The 23,064-nt window shown below is 36.1% G+C and overlaps 1 protein-coding gene across 2 annotated transcripts in view; it reads right to left on the minus strand.

Annotated features, from left to right (window-relative positions):
- LOC105492445 (contactin associated protein family member 5) overlaps nucleotides 1–23,064 on the minus strand; it is a 909,336-nt gene that overhangs the window by 425,552 nt on the left and 460,720 nt on the right. For both annotated transcript variants that reach the window (XM_071072554.1, XM_071072553.1), the window contains exon 7: nucleotides 18,207–18,350. In XM_071072554.1, coding sequence (XP_070928655.1) covers nucleotides 18,207–18,350 — 144 coding nt within the window. The remainder of the gene's footprint in view (nucleotides 1–18,206; nucleotides 18,351–23,064) is intronic.

Raw genomic sequence — 23,064 nt, forward strand, 5'->3', positions numbered from 1 at the left:
GTGGATAATGAGGTCAGGAGATCGAGACCATCCTGGCTAACATGGTGAAACTCCCTGTCTATTAAAAATATAAAAAATTAGCCGGGCATGGTGGTATGTGCCTGTAGTACCAGCTACTCAGGAGGCTGAGGCAGGAGAATTGCTTGAACCTGGGAGGAGGAGGTTGCAGTGAGCTGAGATCATGCCACTGCACCCTAGCCTGGGAGACAAAATGAGACTCTGTCTCAAAAAAATAAATAAATAAAATAAAATAAAAAGTAAATATTTTTAATTAAAAACTTAAATAAAGAGGGGCTGCAATGCAAGCATAGCTCAACATATGCAAATCAATTAAAGAAATTAAGGATAAAAACCTTATGATCATCTTGATAGATGCAGAAAAGAATATTTGACAAAAGTCAACATCCCTTCATGAAAAAACTCTTAATGATTTAGGTATAGAAGGAATGTACCTCAACATAGTAAAAGCTATGTAAGACCATATAAGACAAACCTATAGCTAACATCATACTTAACAGTAAAAGGTTGATAGCTTTTCATCTAACATCAGAAACAAGACAAACCACTTCTGCCACCTCTAGTCACCAGAGTACTGGAAGTCCTAGCCCAAGTAGTTAGGCAAGAAAAAGTAAAATTATTAAAATATCCAAATCAGAAAGAAGTAAATTATCTATGTTGGTAGATGACATGATATTATATATTAAAAAATCATAAGGACCCCACAAAAAATTTGCTAGAACTAATAAATAAATTCTGTAAATTTGCAAGATACAAAATCAACATACAAAAATAAGTTGAATTTCTATACACTAACAATAAACTATTTGAAAATAAAATAAGCAATGCCATTTACAATAGCATAAAAAATAGACAGATAACCCATGTTCATGAGTCATAAGAATAAATATTGTTTAAAAGTTCATACCAAAGTCATCTGTATATTTAATATAAGCCCTATCAAATTCCCAATGGCATTCTTCATAAAAGTAGAATTTTAAAAAATCCTTAAATTTGTATGAAACCAAAAACGACTTCAAATAGCCAAAGCAATACTGAGGAAAAAACAAAGCTGAAAGCACCACATTTCCTAATTTCAAGGTATACCACAAAGCCATAGGACTCAAAACAGTATGATGCTAGCATAAAAACAGACACAGAGACCAACAGAACAAAACTGACAGCTCAGAAATAAACTTATGCACAGAGGTGAAAGAATAGTCTCTTCAACCAGTGGTGTTGAGAAAAGTGGATATCCACCTGCAAAAGAATGAAATTAGGTCCTTGTCTTATAACTCTTACAAAAATTAACTTGAAATGTATTACAGACTTAAATGTAATACCTGAAACCATAACGCTCTGAGAAGAAAACAGATGAATACATCCTTGACATTGGTCTAGGCAATGACTTTTTGGATATTACACTAAAAATACAAGCAACAAAAGCAAAAATAGACATGTGGGATAACATCAAACTAACACATTTCTGCACAGCAAAGGAAGCAACAGAATGAAAAGGTAACCTACAAAATGGGAGAAAACATTTGCAAGCTATCTATCTAATAAGAGGGTACTATACAGAATATGCCAGGAACTCATAATATAACTCAATAGCAAAACAAACAAACAAACAAACAAACAAAAAACCCAGATAATCTAATAAAAGAGGGCAAAGACCTTCATTAGAGATTTTTTTCGAAGAAGATATTCAAGTGGCCAACAGGTATTCATAGTGCTAATCAATTAGGGAAATGCAAATCCAAACCACAGTGCAAGTTTAAACCACAATAGGTATCATCTCATACCTGTTAGGATGGCTGCTATCCAAAAGAAAAAAAAAAAAAAGATACAAGTATTGGTGGGAATGTAGAGAAAGGGAATGCTTGTACACAGCTGGGAGTAATGTAAATTGGTACAGGCATTATGCAAAACAATATGGAGGTTCCCTAGAAACCTAAAGGTAGATCTGCCATATTAGCAATTCCACCTTTGGGTATATGTCTGAAAGAAATGAAATCAGTATCTCAAAGAGACATGCGCACTCTCATGTTCATTGCAGCATTATCCACAATAGCCAAAACATCAGGACTACCCTAAGTGTCCCTCAACAGATAATCAAGAAATTATGACATCTCTCTCTCTCCATGTATATATAAAAATATACATATACATATATATACACATACATAAATAAGAATATACATATATACACATACATCTATAAGAAATAGGAAAACCATGCTGTTTGTGGCAACATGAATAAATCAGGACGTTGTTATGCTGAGTTAAATAAACCAGAGATAGAAAGGCAAATATGTGGTATCTTAAGAGGTCAAGCTCATAGGAGAAGAGGATAGAACAGTACTTGTCAGGGTTAGAGGGTAAGAGAAATGGAGAGACGTTAATCAAAGGGTACAAACATTCAACTATAAGATGTTCAAGCAAGTTCCTGGGATCTAATTTACAGCATAGACGATGATGGTTGTGTTGATTAACTTGATTGTGGTAATTATTATACAATGTATACATGTATCAAATTACCATATTGTACACCTTGAATATATAGACTATCTTTGCTTTTCAATTAAATGTTTTAAAATAAAAGAGTAAAAGGAAATCTGCTACTGAAATACTGGTATTTGGGGGTGATATCCCAGGCCAATGCTGTCTAATAGAAATATAATGCATACTACATAAGTAATTTAAGATTTTCTGGTAACAGTATTTTAAAAAGGTTTTAAAAAACCAGATTAACTTAATTTAAATTTTAGTACAGGATTATTTAACTCAGTGGATGCAAATATTATTTAAATATACAATCATTATTAAAAACATTGCATAATAATTATATAAAATTATTTTACTTTTATATGAAGTCTTAAAACTCTGGGTCACCTTAAAACACATCACAATTTGCACCAGACCTACTTACTTCAAATGTTCAAAAGTTACACATGACTAGTGGTTACCATATTGCACGACACAAATCTAGTGCATCATTATAATAGTAATGATAGTTTTGCCAATTTTGACACTAAGATAGAAATTGTTTTACTTCTTACATAAGAACTCTCATATACTGATCTTTATTGTTCAAAGGGATTGTGGAGAGATCCCCAGTTATATACCAAGAATTAATTGTTCCTGATCTTTCTTTTCTTTTCTCCTTCCTTCCTTCCTTCCTTCCTTCCTTCCTTCCTTCCTTCCTTCCTTCCTTCCTTCCTTCCTTCCTTCCTTTTCTTTCTTTATTTCCTTTCTTTCTTTTTCCTTCTTCTTCTTCTTCTTTTTTTTTTTCTGAAATGAGTCTCTCTCTGCAGTGGTGTGATCTTGACTCCCTGCAAACTCTGCCTCCCGGGTTCAAGCAATTCTCCTGCCTCAGCCTCCCAAGTAGCTGGGACTATAGGTGGGCACCACCACGCCTGGCTAATTTTTGTATTTTTAGTAGAGACGGGGTTTCATCATGTTGGCCAGGCTGGTCTTGAACTCCCAATCTCAGGTGATCTGCCTGCCTTGGCCTCCCGAAGTGCTGGGATTTGCTGGAAGGCTCCTTGAAGGCTGCTGGCTCAGCTGGGAGGAATATCCCCTTCGCCTTCACTTCTTCCTTTCTTCTGCAGCCTGGCATGAGGTTAGAACACCTCAAGCTCCAGCAGCCTATTAGGACCCTCAGAATGGAAGATAGAGAGCTGAAATGGCCAAGCAGAAGGACAGAAGGATCTGCACATCTGACTACTTCATGGAGCTGAAAATCCTGTACTTTAGTTTTGTTATTTCAGTTTTGTTTTAGGAAGTGGAGTTGGAGAAGAGGTCTTAGAGACTGCTCACACAAGCACTTCAGGTGGTTTGCAGAGTCAAATTGTTATGGGCTGAATTGTGTTTCCTCTAAATTCATGTGTTGAAGGCCCAGACCCCAGTACCTCGGAATGTGACTGTATTTGGAAACAGGACACTTCATGATCTGAATAAATTAAAATGAGGCTGTTAGGATAGACTCTAATCTAACATGACTGGTGTCCTTATAAGAAAATGATATCAGGATACAGACATGCCCAATGATAAGACCATGTGAAGACAGGGAGAAGACAGCCATCTACACACCGAGGGAGACACCCTCAGAAGAAATCAACCCTGCTGACATTTTCATGTTGGACTTCCAGCTTCCAGAACTGTGGGAAAATAATTTCTGTTGTGTAAGTCAAACAGTCTGTGGTATTTTGTTTTGGCAGTGAGAACAGACTAACACAGTGATAGAAAGAGTTTTAATAGGTTTTCTTAATGAAACCCTTGAGTTGAAAAGTATTTTAGACATTATCTAGAGGACATAATTCTTAATCATGGAAAGCACCAGAAAGAACAAGCTAATTGTGAACTTTACACACTGAATTCCACTAGCTACATAGTAGGACAATTGCCTGCAGAAGCCACATCTTCTGACTCACACAGTGCTCTTTTTAATTAGGTCATGCCACCTCTGCTGAAACAGGGAAGGAGAAAACATTTAGTGGAGGGAGATACCTGAAGATAGTCTCCAAACACTCTATCTCCAGGCAGCCGAGAGTCAGACTGTGCAACAGATCTCTTAATTGTATGTGGAGATCTTTAGGTACGAAGAGGATCAGTCTCCTGTGAGAAGATGCTCCAATAGGAAGACATTCTTCTTCACATTTCATCAGATCCTTCAAGTTCATTTTAGTATAATCATCACAACATAAGCTTCAACAAATATTTACTATGCACCTCCAATTTGTAGTGTGGTCACTTCTTTACCCGAAATTCAAATTACTCATTTCTCTTCTTATCAAAAATGCATTCACTTATTCAACATTTATTGATCACCATTTTTATAAAGTAATTTCATTTTAGTTAACATTTAGAAACTCAGTGATTAGAGCAAAATATAAAATGTGTGTTAAGCACATCATAGCAGCTAAGCCCAGATTTGGCATTAGAAAGGCCACTAAAGGAAAGCAGATTCTATCACATACTAGTTATGGATCTTGGGGAAGTTACTTTAATGTTACTGAATGTTACTCACTTTTCCCAAACTGAAACCACAAAGAGCTATCCACTTTATAAGGTTATTCTGAGGATTAAAATAGATAAATATAAAAATCAGTTGACAGAATACTTGGCCTGTGATGAATGCTCAACATGTTATTTTCATTGCAGAATATTTATAACAAGAAAAGGAATTACACAAAATTACACCAAAATAGTACTTTTAAAATGAAGACTAAAAAAATCTACACCTGTATAGTATTTATGATTGCTTTGATAAAATTGCAGGTGACTTATTTTCTTTCTGCTTTTCTGTGTTTACTATATTTAGTAAATTTACTATATTTACTATATTTCCTATATTCTATAAGCATTATTTTTTTCATGAATAATGGTAATGCAATGTGATTTGCAAGATATTTATTGGCTTATATTTTGGTTGTTGAGTTACATTGCTGAGAAGACTGAGATTCTTGTACTTTTCCAGAGCAGTCTTAGCCCTAATGATCTCTGGACTCTTATGAATCATGGAGACTGACTGTTTCCTATAGTGCATATGAGGGGTGCAAAAATCTTTGGGTCACAAGGCAGAAGTTTAAGCTAAATGCCGTGGATTGTCAAATCCTAGTATAAGCGTTCAATTTTGTGGGTAAAACATGGGGAAATAAAAGATCCTATATTTTCTTGGTCTTTGCCAATCGCCACAAGGAATTAAAAGTTTGATAAAATGCACTCTAGTTTACTAGAAGCCTATAGAGAAAGCATTTGTTCTTGTTGCAATGTGGAGGAATGAGAGCTCATTCCATGTGTATGGGCACATATAATCCTCCACCAAAGTCATCTTCCAGGGCTGCTGGATCTTCCGTTTACCTTGGGAATCTAGCATTGAAGTTTCTGTAACAAAAGTCAGATATTCAGCTGCACAAACATACTGTCCTTACAGGCATCCACCATGTGGCACGTATAAATGAAGTAAATGGTGGGTTTTAGAGCAGACCCTCAACCTAAAATTTGTTTGGATTCGAAATTTCTGTCAGACACGTTGTATGCGGCTTACGAAGGCTATGTATGTTCATTTAGCTTTGTTCTTTATCTCAGAGTCACATTCTTAAAGATATAGTCAATCTGCTATTTTTTATACTTAAATTATCATTACTATTTTTAAAGATAAGGTATTTATTTAGCTACTGAATTTCCCTGATGCAATGGGGACGAATATGAACATCCTTCAGAGGGCTTGCTTCCAAAGCTGATGTAGGGCGTATTTTGGACCTTGTTACAGCATCAGGGAAAATACTGAAGTAATCACTAGACACTATGGGGGATACTGGATAACCCCATGGGAGGATGTGCTGTCACAGTGATGAGCTGAACTAAGGTATTAGACAAACGTAGAAAGAAATGGCAGGGAAATAAAACAATTTCAGCAGAAGACAATAAGCTATGTAAAACAATTTTTAGGTTAAATATGAATCAGTTTTTGTGAGAATTATAGTAAATCATGTAGAGAGGTAAATTATTAGAGTACTTCTAATTCACGTCCACCTACACAGTGTTCTAAACTTTTTGAGTATGAGAAATGCTTTTTAATGTAATAAATTACATGGGTCCATAATAAATGTAGAGTTTCATTAATTTTTATGGAGCATATACATAATGACAAAGTTAAATAAATAGACATTTTACTAATTACAAGAGCCTAGGCCTATGTTTGTGGTTTTGGACTTCACCCATTTGTGAGACATGCTGGTATTGCATAAAACTGTGATCAGGTGACATATGAAACCATGAAAATATGTATGTCTCCTTTTGTCTTCCCAACTCTCTTTTCCAGATGTCCAAGGTTTCTAGTTTTTTATCTAAATTTTTAAAAGAAGAAAAGAGATTGGCAGTTGTGTCAGTTACTCATTCTGAAGTTCAGTTCCAAAGCCACTCTTGTTTGCCCTGCATTTTTTTTTTTCTTTACATTTAAAAAATTGTTATTTCAATAGTTTTGGGTAAATTGGTGGTGTTTGGTTACATCGATAAGTTCTTTAGCGGTGATTTCTGAGATACTGATGGACCTGTCACCCAAGCAGTGTACACTGCACCCAGTTTGTAGTCTTTTATCCCTCACCCTCCATCCAAGCTTCCCCGCAAGTCCCCAAAGTCCATTATATTATGATTATACATTTGCATCCTCATAGCTTAGCTCCCACTTATAAGTGAGAACATCTGATGTTTGATTTTCCATTACTGAGTTACTTCACTTAGAATAATAGTCTCTAATTCCATCCAGGTTTCTCCAAATGCCATTATTTTGTTCCTTTTTATGGCTGAGTAGTATTCCATGGTTCTTGTGCACCACATTTTCCTTTTCCACTTGGCTGATGGGCATTTAGGCTAGTTCTATATTTTTTCAGTTGTGCATTGTGCTGCTATAAACATGCAAGTCCAAGTGTCTTTCTCAAATAGGGACTTATTTTCCCCGGGGTAGACACCTAGTAGTGGAATTGCTTGATCAAACGATAGTGGAGTTGGACCCTGCAAACATCTCTCTTTTGTCAACTGGTTGAATCTTATGCTTTGTCCATAAGGGGCACTAGAGGGCCACTGCAGGGTGACAGAGGCTGGAAGATGCTTCCAGGTTCCCGTCCTCCATTACTGTTATTCAGTGGGAGGCCCAGGGACTCCGCACGGTTGAGCCCCAGCTTCAATCTCCCCACATCCGTCAGCTTTTGCAGGAAGCTGAGACCTAAGTTCTCCAGCAAGTTTCTTTGCTATCTGTATGCTATGTGTTCCCCTGGTAACTGCACCTTCTGGAAGAGGCCTGAATCTCAGTCTGGGAGGTGGGCAGAGAGAACATTTCTAGTCCTTATTCCTTCACTGTCCATCGTTTCTCAAGTTAGAGAAAGTACCTGATTTTTTGCACATGCTATTTCTGGACAACGTGGAGTCCTATTTACCTGTTTTATTAGTTATCTACCTTCAACTAGAAAGTCACTTTGTATAATTTTTTTTGCATTTTCTAATAACTCATACCTTGACACATAGAGATGTCTTCTAAATCTTGTGACAAAAGGTGAAGCGTTTCTAAGAAGCCAGCCCAGCTGGCTCACACCAGTGTCGGGTCCCTACTTACTACGCATCCTGGTGATTCAACAAGGAACACTTATAGAAGGTTATTAGGAATTTATAAAAACACAGTTTTATTTTACATATAAATGTTTCTTTGTCTAAAATTTAACCTGGAGTTCTTGGGCTACTGTCCGTGGATGAGCTTCACAGGCATCAATGAAGCCTCAACAATGTTATGTGAAGTAAAACGTGTTCATGGTTTTCATTATATTCTTAAAGGGGCGTGTGCCCTATAAAATACTAATAATCACTGATCTATAACCTTTAGTGTTGTACTTGTAAAAGGCCATTTGTCGAGCAGGCTAGAGATTACTCACAGGACTATGGTCTTCATGGGCAACATGTGAGAAGAAATGGTGAGCAGAGTGAGGCAATAAAAATAATTATGATAATATTATCAGCTCTTAGTGATTCAATGCCTATAATATCCTAGGAGTCACTCAATATATGTAAAGTAGGCATTATTATCTCTACCTTGTAGACGAAGGATACTGAAGCAGAGATAACTTAAAAAACTTATCTAAATTTTGTATCCATTATGTGGTAAGGCTGGGATTTAATCTTACTTCCTTCAAATATTATCCTCTTCCTCAACACCTAGTACCCTCATCCATATCCATTTCCTGACCATATATCACATATTTAACACCATGAGTGACATAAAAGCATGTTTCTTTTCTATACTTAGGATGACAGCAATAACTCTTGCAAAGAAATAGACTAGACTACAGCTTGTTGTTTCCCACAGTCCCACCTTGAGCTTTTGCATCTACATGTCCCTGCCAAGTTCCTGCACTTACATAAAGTCTTTCCTGAACCTACTATCCCTGTGATTTCTCCTTTCTAAGTCTCGTAAGCTATGTTTGAGTCTTGCCACTGGATGCAGTAGCTGTGGCTGTGGTAGTTGGAAGTAGTGTCAAGATCCACAGGCTGGGGCTGTGGTGAAAGAAAGGAAGTTGAAAAACCAAATGGGAAACCAGAACTGTGATGAGTGATCGAGATGGAGAACCAAACAAAAAGTAAGGGTCAAACCATAAGGGCAAGTGAGATAAACAGGGGAAAGGTGGCTGTCAAATGGTGGCCAGGAGAGCAGAAAGGTCTGAGGGGATGGCCAAGGCCAGGGCATCCGCTATGAACTCTGAGTCCTGCAAAGGTAAGACCATGCCAGGTGTGTAATTTCTGAGAGCAGAGAGGATGCTTCTCTTTGAAAAGAAGGATCATTTGCTATAAACACAGTAGATGTTCAATAACTACATTTTAGTGACAATAATGACTCAAGTGCTAAGTTATGCCACGTTGTGTATGTATGAAATTCACAGCAAGAAAGGTATTATGAAACTGAGAGTCTGAAAGGGGCCCTGAGGAGAAGGTGGGACAAGGAGTGCACCTGGGCAGGGTGGGCAGACAGCACATTCAACGCTCCCCGCTGCTCTACTCCATGGTAGATGCTGCTTGTAGATTACAGCAGCCTTCTCTACACACTCTGAACACAGCCCTACAATGTTTCTCAGCACTGTGCTCCAGAAAGATACCGACGATGCCTGGAGTTGATAAGGCATGGAGGGTATGCAACACTTTCCTAGGAGCCTGCTCTAACGGTGATTCCATTTTTAACAATTTCAGCCTTCCACATGACTTGCTATGTAGCCACTGGTCCGAAGCTTCTAGTGGCTCCCTGAAACCTGGGCTTGCCTGTCTGTCTTCCTGTGCCCCCTAGGTCTCCCTACAATGTAGCAATTCCAGGTTTCTGGGTTAGCACAGCCTGGGGGCGCCAGAACCCTGGTTTACCTCTGAGAACCAGGTGAATATTTTGAGCATTGCCCTGGTTCAGGATGTGAACCCCACCAGTGAGTTTGAAGAAGGATGGTTAGTTTGGGGCTGGGTCAGGGAAGAGGTAAAGGAGAAAAAAGGCAGCTTGGCTGGCATGGGAGAAACACAACATACAAAGGCTGAGAGGAGGATGTGCATGGAGTGGATTCCAGAAACAGCGAGTAATCCGGGTCTGGTTAGAAAAGAGGCCACACCAGTGAGAAACTGGGAAGCAAACTTTTATATGTAGGACAAACTGATTATAACAGTTTTGAAACACTCACATAAAAGTTTCTATTCACCTTGAAGGAATACAAGAGCCACTGGAAACAGAAGACTGAGTTTCTGGGGAAGCGCTTTGACCCTCTGCAGCACTTGCCGCCTTCTCCTTCAACCCAGAGGGAGAGTCTTCCAGCCAGATGCAGAGACCAGAGCCGCTGGGAGCCGGGGAGCAGTGGGATTCCACACTCTGCCCTTTGCTGCCCTCCTTCCTTTCTCACACCAAAGGCAAGGATTCCACCCTCAAGCTCTTACATCTCAAGAGACACCCAGGAGAGATTTCTTTGGCAAATAACAAAGTACACAGGGGCCATTTCTGAAACACCTCATTGGTCTTCAATACTCAGAGATCAGTGCTGTTCACGGATCTGCCCAGCCTTGTATTATTTTTTTCTTCACTTTGACATGAAAGTCATTCAGGACCCTGAAAAAAAATAAATGCCTAATAAAAACGAATAAAACCTGATGGTGGATTGCTTTCCATAAGAGGAGGAAGAAGACTGTGAAAGGCACAGCCACTAATATATATCACTGACTTTCCCTAATCCTGAGTATATTTTTTTGTATAAAACGTGGATAATAATGTCTGCCTCCTGCCTGTCACACACAGAAGTTTCAGGGACAGAGGATCTCTAATAGAACCACAGCTCATCAATCAGCCCTCCACGGACTGCCCCTCCAGTGCTAGCATCGTGATCTGGCCTTGTCTATAAGTTCTCTGAAATAAGGTATCTTCAAATAGAGGAGTAGTCATTGCAGTTATTATTGCGGGTGCAAGAGCATAAAAAGAATATGCTCAGCTCATTAGTTGGATGTTTTGCATACAGGAGGCACATCTGAGGTCATTTCAACTTCTACGTAGCCCATTCTTTTAAAAAGCACTTGAAGATTCAAATGACTTGAAAGGTATCAGGTGAAACTAGCGGGATAAGCCATTTCCTGTGTACAGTGCCAGCGGGCATGGAACCTGGTGTGGCTTTATGCAATGTTGGTTGAGTCAAAAACTCATAATCTTTGACCCAATAATATTCATTTCCAGTTATCTGTTTTAAATTTCAGAAAATTATTTTCGCACTATGGTTGTAATCTCAGTATTATTTTTAGCAGAAAAAAATTCAAACAACTCAAATTTCAACACAGCAGATTCTTACATGAACTATGGTAAATTGATTCCGTGCTGAAATAGTATTTGTAAATGGAGAAAAAACAACTTTTAATAAAAGTTTTAAAAACAATGAAAATACTTTAAAAAGGTAAAATGTAAAATTGTCAATAAACTGTGGTCTATGATAGATAAATATACATTTAAAGTGTGAAAATGAAATACCTATAATAGATGACAACAGTGTTTTCCTCTCTGGCTGGATTATTATTAATAATAATTCTTGTATTTTGCAAATTTTCATTTTCTATAGAAATATTTTTAAAACGTTCTGAAGAAATTATCTTCAATACTTTACATGATAATTTTATCAGATGAACAAATTTATCATTTGCTCATCTGATAGAAAGGAAAAGTCATAACACTAATTTCAGGTAAAAGAATTTTCAGAGAAGATGACTGCTATAGTTTGAATGTTTTTATCCTCCACTTCCTGAAATTCACATATTGAAATTTAATCCCCAATATGTTGTTATTAGGAGGTAAGGCCTTTCAGGAGGTGATTAGGTCATGAGGTCATGGGATTAACGTCTTGCAAAATAGCCCCAAGGGACTTTGTTTGTTTTTCCATCACTTGAGAAAGGAGGAAGACACAGTGAGAATTGTGAGGTCTACAGCCTGGAAGGGAGCCCTCACCGGAACCCAACCGTCCTGGAAATCTGATCTCAGATTTTCCAGCCTCCAGAACTGTGAGAAATAAATTTCCCTTATACACAAACTACCCAGTTTATGGCATTTTGTTATAGCTGCCTTAATGGACTAAGATATTAACCATTATACTATTAGTTTTGCCTTTTTTCTTTAAGGCACATTATTCTTCATATGACCTTGAAACTATTTAGTTCCATTTTTTCCTGAAGAAAGGAAGGAAGCAATTGTTCAGGGAGTGAGTAACTTGAGAATGATTTTTCCTGCGTATGAGGAGCATACAGAATAGAGGCAGGTGATGTGGATGTCAGACTGGTCAAACGGAAGTAGAAGACAGCAGGAATGAGAATAGAGAAGACACAATACGTTAGTCGCTTTTTCAAATGATTCATTCCATCGCGAGAAAGCATCATTTATCACAGAGCATACTCACAGAGATGAAACATGATCCCGGAGACAAGCTAAAGAGATTATAGGCTTTACTAGACAGTAGGGAGTTTTCTCTGAGCAATTTCCATGAGCCTTTGGGTCACAGAGAGGTAAGATAAAGGTGCCTGTCACTACGTGTGTGTGTGTATGTGTATGTGTGTGCACCTGCAGATGTAAATGTGTGTGTGCTCTCATGTCCACACTGATCTCTTACACGTAACTATGACAGTGAGTGTTTGCTTGGCTTTAGAGCCACAAGAAATAACCAACCATACTCCAATAAGTTGCATGACAGCAGAGATGCAAACGAAGGGCAACACGCTTCAAGACAGCTCACTGTTGCTACTCATCAATACATCTGTTATACCCACGCCTATCAAGCAACACGCTTTTAAGTTCCTTATTTTAAAGGAATCTATCATTTGATCAAATCTGAAGTAACGATTTTCATCAAATTTTCTCAAACAAACGAGATGATTAAGTTTGTAATATATTTACTGCAAACCCACTTCATGACTTATGGTTTGGGAGCAAACAGAAATTCAGATTCAGGAAAGAACAGGAGCTACCTCCAATCAACTTTTATTATTTCGAACTGTATGTGACTGCATTAATTAGCTATCTAAAATGGCAAATAAATATTGGCTTATATACCAACTTCAGTTGAATGGATTTATAGATGTTTTTACTAATAGCTCCAATATATTGGGTGCTTAGTGTGTGCCATGCACTGCACTAAGCATACTACAGATTTAATCTTCACACTAACACTTTGAAGTAGATACTATAATTGCCCTCATTTTATGTATGAGGGTACTGAAGTTTCGTAACTTTCTCAAGATCCCATAGCTGAATAAGCCATGGAGTGGGTATAAACAACCTAGGAAGTCAATGTTTCAGTCATGATTTTATTACGGATGCTTCCAGGAACACTGAAGGGAGACCTTTGGGTTTTCCTCTAGGGCAAACGAAAAGGTAACTTGTGATTATTTAGCAATTTCAACCATGAGGTTGGGAGTAGTATTATATGCGGCTTAGTATTGGCCATTGCCCATCCAATTCCCTGATTCCAATTATTTGGAGACAAAGGCACAGAAATGAATTGACATAGTCAATTAGCTCCAAAGCTAAACTAAAGTCTTCCTGTTAGTTATTTGCATTTTCTTCCCTTCTGTTGAAGGTAAAGTGAAGTAACACATGAATTTCCACTATGATCTTTTAAATAAAAAACAAAATATTTTGGAACCTACAATGATGTGAGTGAAACTTCAACCAGCTCATAGGTAATCATGTTATTCTCCTTGCCTCTGGGAGAGGGGATGTAAGACTCAGAAAGGACAGCTAAAAAAGCATCATTTTTGATGGAGTGCAAGGTATGAAATTAATCATTTTCAGGAAACTATCACAGCAATATATTTCTTATACTACGTATATAATAATCCACATTACAGGTACTGTACATACACTTCAATGGGCCATTTGCTTTCTGATTGTTTATTATATAGTGCTATATTAGCATATGATAAAGGATTTGAGGAAGAATAGTGAGGTATTTTTTATGTCTACTTTAAGCTGTTAGTTTTACTGCATTTCGGGATGTGGAGAATTGTCTTGTAGTCAAATCGAGCTATAAAGACTAAACTGAATTATCCCTATGGAACAGCTGTTAAGTCTCCAGGGAGGGGGAAGGTCCCACAAGAAAGAGATGACAGATTGCAATGAGGATGGCTGCTGAATGCAGCCTGCTAGAGAGGCATACGTTAGATTAGGCAAAGGCTGGGGCTTCTGTGGGCCTTGAAACACATTTTATAATGTATGGGTAGTACCATACTCTTGCTGGCTGATTTGTTGATCCCTTGAATCTGAACTTCCCAAGGCTTAATAATGCAAGAGAGTCAGCAAACACTAGAGAAGGACAAAAATGCCATTCCTTCCAAAAGCCCTTACTTAGCACTACAGTGACTTAATGACTGGGAGCAAAGCTGATTTTGTAGCAGATATGGTGTCTTTGGGGGAAACTTTAAGCTTGACTACAGAAAGGGAAGAGTTTGTACTTCAGTATTTAACTGTGCAAACCATTGCTTCCCATAAGAAATTCCTAAAGGAGATAGACTAGATATATAAACATGTGTGTGTGTGTGTGCGCGCGCACGCGCGTACATGTGCAAATGTATAGTGATGTGAATTCTCACTTAAGCAGGGTGTTGGAAGCAATTTGGAAGAAAAATAATGTACATTTTTTTCTTCTAAATTGTGAAGGTTAAAACTAAGGTTGCCTACCTGCACAATAAAACAATTTTCTTGGGATTTTTTTCCAAATACATTAGGGCTAAATGGATTCTTTATGCCTCATATTAACAATACCACCAATTAAACCCTGAGGAGTAATGTATACTAGCGAAGTTTTAGGCAACTTGATAAGTGCTGTAGTAGTTTAAAAGTCACCACAACACTTGTTAAAGTTTTAGATAATGATTCTCTCAGAAAAGGAAATGGTGGAAGCTACTGATATTCAGAAACTGAAGTTTATTTCCCCTTGCTCGTTCTCATCTTCCTTTTTTTGCTTTGCTTATTCAGTAACTCTAATATATCTTATCATTAAAGATATTTTTAACACATCATATGTATAAATACATTCTTTTAAAATATTATTATAGAGATCTTAGTTATTTATATCTAAAGCTCAGGCTTTTACACTTTTAAGTCCCAGTTTATGAACAATGAGTGTGCAATGTTTTTATAAACTTACTGTTGTTTTAACTTGCTCTGCCACATCTTAGCAAAATGGCAGGTAGTGATGCCCTTTGATGTTGATAACATTAGGCTAATCTAAACTTCCCATAGTGCATGATCTTAATGTAGGGCCCCTGTGTCAGCAGATTGGACTCAAGGAAACTGATATGTTATGAAATATTTCTTGAAACAATATTGGGAAAGGGATAGGAATGAGTGTGCTTTCCATGGCCCAAGACCACAAACCTAGAATCAAAAAGAAAAAAAAATGTCATGAGCAAGTCAGTGCTTATGTTAATTAGGAGATGGTTGACCTAAGCTCATGTGGATAAGTTGCAGAATTGTCGGGAACCTTGGGCTTGAGCCAGAGATGGACAAGTAATGCTATTGGCTCTTCTAGAGTCAGTGAGGTAACTAATCCCTCCCTAGCAGCATCCTAACTTTTCCAAACCAAAGGAGTCAGGGACTTGACACAAACCTTTTAAAATTCTGACAATCTTTAATCCAAGTGTGACTCCCCAGGAGCATCCTCTGACTCACATCCTTGAATCCAATGGCAGTTTTCAAGAAAATGTGTTAATATGATACCGCAAAACATAAAAATCAATATAGATTATATTTATCAAAGAAGAAAACAAACACAAAGTCATTTAAACCCATAGTTTGTTCAGATAATTCTATAATTAGGTTGCAAAGAGAATCAGATTATTGCTGTCAATGATAGGGTGACCTACTCTTGCCATAGACGAAAGAAAAAATGTCAGTTGAAGAGATTTCCAATTCCAGGAATATGACGTAACATAGTTTTCCCTATTTATTCTGCTAAGTAAGACTAAAAGACGATAGAAATTCTGTATAAAATCTACCTAAAAAGAACTCTGAATGGTGGAGAAAATAAATAAAGGATATATAAAAACCTTGGGACCAAGAGAAAAACATACTGGAGAATTCTCTGGATTTTCTCTTAACCTGATCTGTTTTACGTATGTTCCTGAAAGACAAACAACCCAGAGAGACCAACTGGTGCAGTTAAATTCTGTTTAAAATTGCCATTAGAAGACTGCTCTCTAGGCAAAGAATGAAGAAAGAGAGATGTTTTTAGACAACAACTTATCTCCCTAAGCCAAATGCCATAGAAAAGATTGTGGCCCCACTTCCATTGAGCCATGCTGTAGTGAGGTGCCCAGATTTCTGGCCAGGGTGGTATATGGGAAGATCAATCTGGGAATCTGTGGCTTACAAGAACAATTCTGAAGATCTGGGAATTTAATCATTGTCAGATAGAACCAAGTCTCTCCCTGTGGTATCAACTGAGATCACAAGGAAAGCCTAGACTTCTGCCCCTGCTGAACTATCATGAGGAACCCCCTTCACCCCTGCAGGAGCAGTCTCAGAGATGGTTTAGTGGTGAGTCAGGACTGTCATCACCCTCCAGTGATATGAGGGGCATCCCTCTCCCACCCACACACAAACACTGTGATATCACTGCAGGTCACATGGGAAGCAGTAATGAGTCTTTGATACTAATCCAAGCCAAACATATCCCTCGTGGTTTCAAGAGCTTTTCTTTACCTTTTGTCAATATTGGGCAAAAATATGAGTAAATGCAACAAACTCTCCTTCTCCTCTGGAATTCTCTACATGATGTCTGACATTGTAGCAAAAATCATACTACTTGAAATGGTTCTAAATATATAGAAATGGTTCTAAAAATATAATTGTCGAATGAAGACAATTATAAAGTAAATAAGGGAAAATAAAGGGATGTAAATGGAAATTAGGTTTCTACACATCAGTTAAATTGGTAAAATGATTAAACCAGTAAACTACTATAAGTTATGTATATATAATAAAATGTCTACATAAACCAGTAACAAAAGCATACATAGATATACTCTAACACTAAATAAAGCAAAATAGAATTTTAAAAACTATCCAAGAAACACAGGAAGGTAGAGAAAAGAGAATTTTTAAAAACTCAGAAAACAAAAATAAACAAGTATTTAAGCCCAACACATTCATTACATTAAATGTAAATTTGCTAAATAGACCAATTAAAAGACAGAAATTGAAAGCATGAATTAAAAAACCATGACCCAACTATTCGTTGCTTACAAGAAACTCACTTCAAAAATAATGACATAGGCAGGCTAAAAGCAAAAGGATGGGAAAAGTTACACCACAAAGACATTTATAGAGGAAAAGCAAGAGTGACTATGTTAATATCAGACAGACTTCAGAGCAAAGAGAGCTATCAGACAGATAATATTATATAATGATAAGAGTGAATCCACCAGAACACATAGCATACTAAATGTGTATGTATCAACAACAGAGCTACAAAATATATAAACCAAAAATGGATAGAACTGGAGGGAGAAACAGACAAATCCAAAGTTATTGTTGGAAACATCAACACCTTTATTGAGCACCTACCATGTGTAAGGCACTCTGTTAGTCATTGTGAATGCAGTAGTGAAAAAAAAAAAAAAACACGGTCCTGACCCTCATGAAACTCATTGTCTATTAGGGAAGCCAAATGTTACTTAATTAGAAAATCATTTAATTTGTCAGTATGATAAATGAGAATCTCAAACACACTAAAAGTTTAATCTCCCTCATTTAAAATAAACTATTTTTAATATTAACAATAAGTAGACAAATATGTAACTCCCAGGCCATAGAATTTAATGGAATATGTGGTTTTCTTGTTTCATTTTCCAAAGATAATAAAAAATTCATGTTGTCCCAATATAGACTGCAAATACTACCCACAGCTGAAATATACCCCACAGTCAAAAAAAAAAAAAAAAAAATGAATTCTCTGGATGGCTCTAATGTCTTTGTTTCTTCCACTAGTGCAATTTACACTGATTCAATACCTGCCATTCTCTTTCTCTCCAGTGTCACCTCAGAGACTGATGGGAACTCAGAGCATAAGATAAACATATCAATGGGTGCAGGAATGGGCTGGTGAAAGCAAGACTTACCCCAAAGTGGTAGAAACCATCAAGACAAAACAGATGGGTTGACTTACCACAGTATAGATCTGATGCTTTCGTCTCTTAGCCAGGTCAATTATGTTTACTCCATTGTAGTAAAGGTTTTCGATGCATCCATGGAAGTTTTTCTTTAAAAAGGTCCCAGGTTTTCCTGGTACTGGAATTCCTCCAAAACTAAGCTTTTGGGGTGAAAATAAAAACAAACTCTTAGTTACAAGCTCTGAAAGATTAGGAAAGGAAAGTAAACACATGCGTTTTTGGTAGATTCAATTGTATGCATGAGCCAAGTGGCTCAAATAATTATAGATGCCACTTGATTACACATTTAAAAGGATACTGATTAGCCCATGTAAAAATAACTGTAATTGCTTGCTTCTTAAAGGCCTATTTTAAAAAACCATTTTCACTTCCTTTCTGAACCTTTTTAATACTAAATAAAACAATAATTTACAGAAGGAGGGAAAAAGAAAAAGAAAATCAATGTCTTTTAAATTATCTCTTATCCAAGCATCTTAAAAGATATGGCCATACTAAAGCCAAGAGACAAACAAAACATACCTCTATTCAGCTACAGACGAGCCTAGTTTAAAAGCCTATATTGTATGCAAAAAGCCTAATGCATAAGATTGTCCACAATTGTCATCTATAATGAAGAAAAACAGGAAATATTCCAAATGTTCTGTACCATTTTGTGAAGCAGTTAATTAAGAATCAATATGATGAAATTTCACTTGTCAATAATGATGCTTATTAAACATCTGTAAAATAATGGGAAGTAAATATAATGTTGATTTTAAAATGTAAGAGTTATAATTGGATATAAAATATGATGTCAACAATAAGAAGTTGAGCATAAAGCATAGTCTGGGAGGAAATACACTGAATTGTTATCATCAGGTTGGTGCAAAAGCAGTTGCGATATTTGCCACTAAAAGTAATGGCAAAAACCGCAATTACTTTTGCACCAATCTAATTTAATAGTGGTTCACTTTGGAAAGGTTATGAGATACTAGGGTTTTTTTTCTTTTACTACTTTTATTTCTAATTAATATTAACACAAATTGCCTTTTTAATAGATACATTATTTTAAAAGCAAGGTGTACTGTTATGAGTATTTTTTCTACTATGAAAAAGAATCGAGATAATTTATATTATCAGGTTTGTCGCAATACCATTTAATGAGAAATGCAGTTTTTTCTACTGCTTTGAAATATCACTGTCAGCATGTACTTCAACTACATCTATATTTGGATACTTCTCTATCTCTAGTTCACTGTCTCTTTTTATCTGTCTCTCTCTTAATGTTTCAGGAGGATGTGGTCTCCCAATCAGAATGTCTTCTTACATGAATAGCTACTGATATACTAAAGGCTCTTTCTAGATTTTTTTACAAGCTTCACACTAGTAAAAACAAAGTTACTCAATGCAGTGTAATAGGTGAAGAGGATTATTAATCCTTTTGCCCACTTTTACTTACGACTACAAATTTTAAAGAGAACTCTTTGATATTTTATCTATTTCATTTTAAAGCTTAATTACAGAATAATTTTATTTAACTAGCTTGTTAGAATTTTTATGGATAATTTATTATTTACATTAAAACATCTAGTTGGAGAAGAATGGATGTTTTTAAAATATTTCATTTTTCTTTCCAAGAACCCACTGTTGTTCTCTATTTTCAGAAAATTTCTAATAAAGTCTCCCAACTAAGGTTATTATTTTATTTCTCTAGTTCACATACCCATCATTAAATTAATTTCTATGAATTTCATGATTTCAAAGATTCCATTGTATATGAATTGTTTTAATTCATTAAATATTTTATCATGTAAACGCTGTGCTCATCTTATTGCTGCTGGTATATTTTCTTTATCCAGATACTTGCATATACTTTTATATTAAATCATATACTTTTTAGTAATTTTCTTTTAATTTTTGAGGGAGATGCAGGCAATACCTTGTTTTATTGTACTTTGCTTTGTTGTACTTCACAGATTTTGTGGTTTTCATGAATGGAAGGTTTGTATCAGCCCTGTGGCAAATAGATCTATCAACACTATTTTTCCAACAGTGGGTGCTCACTTTGTGTCTTTGTGTTAGCTTTTTTTTTTTTTGGAAAAAAAATCTTTAAATTGAGGCATATATATTTTAAATATAATGTGATTATTGCACACTTAATAGACTATAATATAGTGTAAACATATCTTTTATATGTACTACGAAACCAAAAACTTTGTGACACTTGATTATTGCAATATTCACTTTATTGCATTAGTCTGGAACTGAATCCACAATATCTCCAAGGTATGATGGTAATCATATGATATATATGTGTGTGTGTATATATATATCATCTTATTAAATACATTAATATGAAATCAATTTCTTATACATTTATTTCCTATTTTACTGTCGCCATCAAAACTTCCTAACTCCTAGCCAAAACTTTCTAAGCAATATTAAACAATAATAATGGTATACAAACTTGTAACATCAACACCACCACCATCACAAAAGAAAACATTTTATTTCTCAAGTATACATAACACTAGTTCTGACTCTACATTAAGACAATATCCTTCTGCTCTTTTACACATAAATTATTTATGTATTTATTTTAAATAAGAATGAATGCTTCGTTCTGTTCATGATTATTTCAAAAATCCATGTGACAGACAATAGAGTATTTTGTTTGATCTACTGATGAGTTGAATTATATTACTACATTGCAAGTTAACAAATTATCTCTTATTGAACCATTCTTGTGTTCCATTTGTGCTCATATTTTCAGTACTAAATTAGTTTGAGCTCTAGTTTTCTTTTGTCAAGCATTTAGATCAAGTCTAGATTTGTCTCTGAGTTTTATAACTTATTACGTGAATGGCTCCGAAATCTCATAAAACATTCTGGAAAATTTAAAATTACCAGTGAACTTGTAAATTCCACAAATATTTTGTAAAAGTATTCCAAAATCCCCTTTGTTGATTTATTGATATATTCAAACATTTTAAATTTGAGTCATTTACATTAAGAAAGGGTCCAAATCCATAAAAGTGGATAAACACAACTAAAGACAAAAACCACATGATTATCTCAGTAGATGCAGTAAAGGCCTTTAATAAAATTCAACATCCCTTCATGTTAAAAACTGTCAAAAAACTAGATATGGAAGGAACATACCTCAAAATAAGAAGACCCACATATGAAAAGCCCACAGCCAATATCATACTGAATGGGCAAAAACCGGAAGCATTCACCTTGAAAACTGGCACAAGACATGGATGCCCTCTCTCACCACTCCTATTTAACATAGTATTGGAAGTTCTGGCTAGGCCATTAGGCAAGAGAAAGAGATAAAAGTTATTCAAGTAGGAAGAAAGGAAGTCAAATTATCTTTGTTTGCAGATGACATAATCAGATATCTAGAAAACTCCATTGTCTCAACCCAAAAGGTTCTTAGCTGATAAGCAACTTCAGCAAAGCCTCATAATACAAAATTGTGTCCACGAATCACTAGCATTCCTATACACCAACAGCAGGCAAGCCAAGAGCTAAATCATAACGAACTCCCGTTCATAATTGCTACACAAAGAACAAAATACCTAGAAATATAGCTAAAAAGGAAAGTGAGGGACCTCTTCAAGGAGAACTACAAACCACTGATCAAATAAATTGAAGAGAGCACAAATGGAAAAACATTCCATGCTCATGGATAGGGAGAATCAATATTGTGAAAATGGCCATACTGCCCAAAGCAATTTATAGAGTCAATGCTATTCCCGTTAAACTACCATTGACATTCTTAATGAAATTAGAAGAAACTCTTTTAAAATTTGTAGGAAACCAAAAGTGAGCTTGAATAACCAAGACAATCCTAAGCAAAAAGAACAAAGCTGGAGGCATCATGCTACCCTACTTTACACTATAGTACAAGGCTACACTAACCAAAACAGCATGGTACTGGTATAAGAGCAGACACACAGACCAATGGAATCATAGAATAGAGAGCCCAGAAATAAGACCACACACCTACAATCATCTGATCTTTGCCAAAACTGACAAAAATAAATAATGGGAAAAGGATTCCCCATTTAATAAATAGTGCTGGGATAACTGGCTAGCCATATGCAGAAAATTGAAATTGGACCCCTTCCTTAGACCACATAAGAAAATCAACTCAAGATGGATTAAAGACTTAAATGTAAAACCCAAAACTCTAAAATCTCCAGAAGAAAATCTAAGTAATACCATTCAGGACACAGGCACAGGTGAAGACTTCATGATGAAGATGCCAAAAGCAATTACAACTAAAGCAAAAATTGGCAAATGGGACCTAATTAAACGAAAGAGTGTCTGCACAGCAAAAGAAACTATTATCAGAGTAAACAGACAACCTACAGAATGGGAGAAAAATTTTGCAATCTATTTATCTGACAAAGGCCTAATATCCAGCATCTACAAGGAACTTAAATAAATTCACAATAAAAAAAAAACCCCATAAAAAGTGGGGCAAAAGACAAGAACAGGCAGCTCTCAAAAGAAGACATGCATGCAGCTAACAAACATATGAAAAAAGTTCAATATCACTGATCATTAGAGAAATCCAAATCCAAACCACAATGAGATACCATCACACACCAGTCAGAACGGCTATCATTAGAAAGTCGACAACAGATACTGACATGATTGTGGAGAAAAAGAAATATTTTTACACGTTGGTGGGAGAGTAAATTAGTTCAACCATTGTGGAAGACAGTGTGGTGATTCCTCAAAGACCAAGAGGCAGAAATACCATTTGAATCAGCAATTTAATTACTGCGTATATTCCAAAAGAATATAAATCATTTTATTTTAAAGATGCATGCACCTATATGTTCATTGCAGCACAATTCA

The sequence above is a fragment of the Macaca nemestrina genome, chromosome 11, assembly GCF_043159975.1.
Source record: "Macaca nemestrina isolate mMacNem1 chromosome 11, mMacNem.hap1, whole genome shotgun sequence".
Classification (NCBI taxonomy): domain Eukaryota; kingdom Metazoa; phylum Chordata; class Mammalia; order Primates; family Cercopithecidae; genus Macaca; species Macaca nemestrina.